The 3,269-nt window shown below is 51.1% G+C and overlaps 1 protein-coding gene across 1 annotated transcript; it reads left to right on the top strand.

The window, feature by feature from the left end:
* The first annotated feature begins 348 nt into the window (after positions 1 to 348).
* KCTD14 (potassium channel tetramerization domain containing 14) lies at positions 349 to 1,161 on the top strand. Its single transcript, XM_004621704.2, has one exon. It carries the CDS (start codon positions 349 to 351, stop codon positions 1,159 to 1,161), a length of 813 nt encoding a protein of 270 aa, XP_004621761.2.
* Positions 1,162 to 3,269: the final 2,108 nt, after the last annotated feature.

Below are 3,269 nucleotides of genomic sequence, written 5' to 3'. Positions count from 1 at the left end.
ACTGTGTGAAGAAAAACCTATGGGCTAAATTGCACTTACTGAATGTCATTTGTAATTTTCATCCACAACTCCTAGCACTGGATACCTACCGTAAAGTGCATCTTGAATCAACACACGTGGCTTCTTTAGTGTCTCTGAAAGTTGAAAATGATTTGCTCCTCACCCCCTTCTTCTTACATTAAAAAAAATACATATACATATATATTCTAAGCGATTATTTCTAATTCTTGGGTCTGAGGACTCCTCCTGGTAACTTCTGTCTTCAAAATTTCATTTCCTCTGTCCTCTGTGAGGAAAACCCACAGCCCCCTCCTGTAGATTATCCTGCAGCCTGCACGAGAAAGTTAAATGGCTAGAACAAAAAGTCCTGAACCAAATGAAACCCTTCTCTTCCTGAAAGCGTGGGCTCTACAGGCCACGTACCACGACCCTTGCCGGGAGGCCCCTGTCGCGGCCGCCCGCTTCACTGCCCGTCCTCTGTGCCCGCAGCCGGCGCCGCCCCGCCTGGTGCAGCTGAACGTGGGGGGCGTGCGCTACACCACCACTGCCGACACTCTGACCCGGCACCCTGGCTCGCGGCTGGCGGAGATGCTGCGCGACCCCCGTGCCGCGCTGCTGGACGCGCAGGGCTGCTTCTTCATCGACCGGCCGGGCGCCTGCTTCGGGTCCATCCTGGACTACCTGCGCTGCGGCGCGCTGCCCTCGCAGCAACTGGCGGCCGTGAGGCGCGAGGCGCAGTTCTACCGGCTGGACGCGCTGGTGCAGCTACTGGACGACACTCCCGAGCTGTTCGGCGAGCGCGTGGGGCGCGGGCAGCTGGCGCTGCGTGTGCCGGGCTACAGCGAGAGCCTGGAGCTGCTGGTGCGCCTGGCGCGCGCCGACGCGGTGGCGGCGCGCTGCTCGCGCGTGCCTGTGTGCGCCGTGCGCTCCGACGAGGACGCGCAGCGCTGCGCCCCAGGCCTGCGCGCGCTGCGGGAGCGCGGCTCCGTGGTCACATTCGGGCCCTGGGAGGCATCCGCAGGCGTCCGCGACCTCCTGGACTGCGTGCTGCTGGACGTGCAAGCGCAGGGTTACCGCGCGTCCTACGAGGCCTCCTCATGGCCCGCGGTGCGGGGCAAGGCGGGCGAGCACTTCTATACCTTCCTCTTCACCTGGTGGTGACCTCAGTGTCCGGGAACACCCGGCCCATCCCCAGAAACCTTTCCTTCTCCTAGGGCCTGGCCCCACCCTTAAAGCTCAGTAGCAAGTTTCAACCACGTGCTGACCACAGCCCTTTTCATTTTTGTGTTTGGCCTTTTGCTTACATGGTGGTAGAGGCATGGGCCTCCCACATGCAAAGACCGCTCAGCCATAACCGCTCAGCCATAAGCTATCCCGCCTCGCCCCTAGAGCTGATTTTTTGTAAACAATTTGCCGAATAACAAATAAAGACAACTCCGATAGTACCATTTCTAATCCACCATAGTCTAGATAACTTACTTTTTTTTTCTTCTCCTTTTTGGGTCACACCCAGCGATGCTCAGGGGTTACTCTTGTCTCTGCACTCAGGAATTACTCCTGGTGGTGCTCAGGGAACCATATGGGATGCTGGAAATCCAATCTGGATCAGCCACAAGCAAGGCAAATGCCCTATCCACTGTACTATCGCTCCAGCCCTCCAGTAGCAAAATACTGATTTTTGAAAGGGGAGGGAATCTCCAGACAATGCTCAAGAGACACTCCCCATGATACTTGGCCAGATGCTACTTGGGTTCAGCAGTGCTGGGGGCCAAGAGGGCTGCCGGTGTTGCACCGGGAAGGTAGGTCTGCACTTCCAGTCCTTAGAGCCAGCTCCCTGGCCTCAGAACTCTTTTTTCTTTGAAGCACTGCCTCAGTACAGCCAGTGACAGGGTTTCATACATTTTATTTTATTTTTTTAAAATAGAGACCACCCCTGAACCTCACCCAAGAGTGAACCGGCAGGAAAACCCAGATATGCAGGAACCCATGACTGAGATCTCCAAGCCTGCTCAGATCGGGACTGGGCCTCTTCCCCCCCCCCCCCAGTTTTCCAGTAGCTTGGCAGTCACACCCACAAACTGGCCCCAGTGCCATGTAATCTCATCAACAGCCAAGACCCAGAGACTGTAAACTAAAGCTCCCAGAAGAGAACAACACAGAATTTTCTGGACATTATATTCTATCCATAACAAGCAATACAAAACAAATCATTTAGCATTGCCTTTTTGGCAGGTTTGAGTGGTGGTGACATTGGTGTCAAAATATCAAAGTAGAGAGAAAGTATGGGGAAAATTGCCACACAGGCAGGGGAAGGTTTAGAAGGGGGCAGGCCTGGGGGGGAATACTGGGGATTTTAGTGGTGGAAAATGTGCACTGGTGAAGGGATGGGTGTTTGATGATTGTATGACTAAAACTCAAACATGAAAGCTTTGTAACTGTATTTCATGGTGAATTAATAAAAAGGAGGGAAAAAGAATAATAATAATAAAATAATACAATAAAATTAACACTCTGGATTAAAAAAGTAATGTGGAGTTCATGCCCAATTCAATCAACTTAATCAATGGCTGAATAAATAGCAGTACTCCTACATTGTCACTGTCGCTGTCACTGTCACTGTCATCCCATTGCTCGAGCAGACACCAGTAACATCTCCATTGTGAGACTTGTTACTGTTTTTATCATACCGAATATGCCACAGGTAGCTTGCCAGGCTCTGATGTGCGGGCAGGATACTCTTGGTAGCTTGCCGGGCTCTCCGAGAGGGGCAGAGGAATCGAACCTGGGTCGGCCTTGTGCAAGGCAAATGCCCTACCTGCTGTACTATCACTCCAGCCTACATTATAGTAAAATTTTTAAAAGAAATTAAATAAAATAAAGACCACCCCCAAATCAGGGTCACTCCAAGAGGTGATCTGCCTGGCTTTCAGGGGACTGGGTGATATAAGGACAGATTGCAGGGCTTCACAGTTGGTAGGCATGGACTCTACCACTTGAGCTGTCTTCCTAGCTCAATGTACTATTTTTATCACATTTAACTTTCAGTAACAAAATAATTTGAACTAGATGATTAGTCACATTACACACATATATAATGCAATATTATGCAGCAATTACAATGACATAACTTTCTTATAGCTATTGGGCAAAAAAGGCCAATAACATGTATTTGGGCCTATGATGTAGTGCTCAGGGCCCATATGTTGCAGGAATTGAAACCTGGCCTGCCTCATGCAGAGTCTTTGCTTCGGTCCTTTCAATCATCTCCT

Source organism: Sorex araneus, chromosome 1 (genome assembly GCF_027595985.1).
Source record: "Sorex araneus isolate mSorAra2 chromosome 1, mSorAra2.pri, whole genome shotgun sequence".
Lineage (NCBI taxonomy): Eukaryota > Metazoa > Chordata > Mammalia > Eulipotyphla > Soricidae > Sorex > Sorex araneus.
Note: the sequence above shows the minus strand (reverse complement) of the source record. Positions and strands in the feature narration are given on the sequence as shown.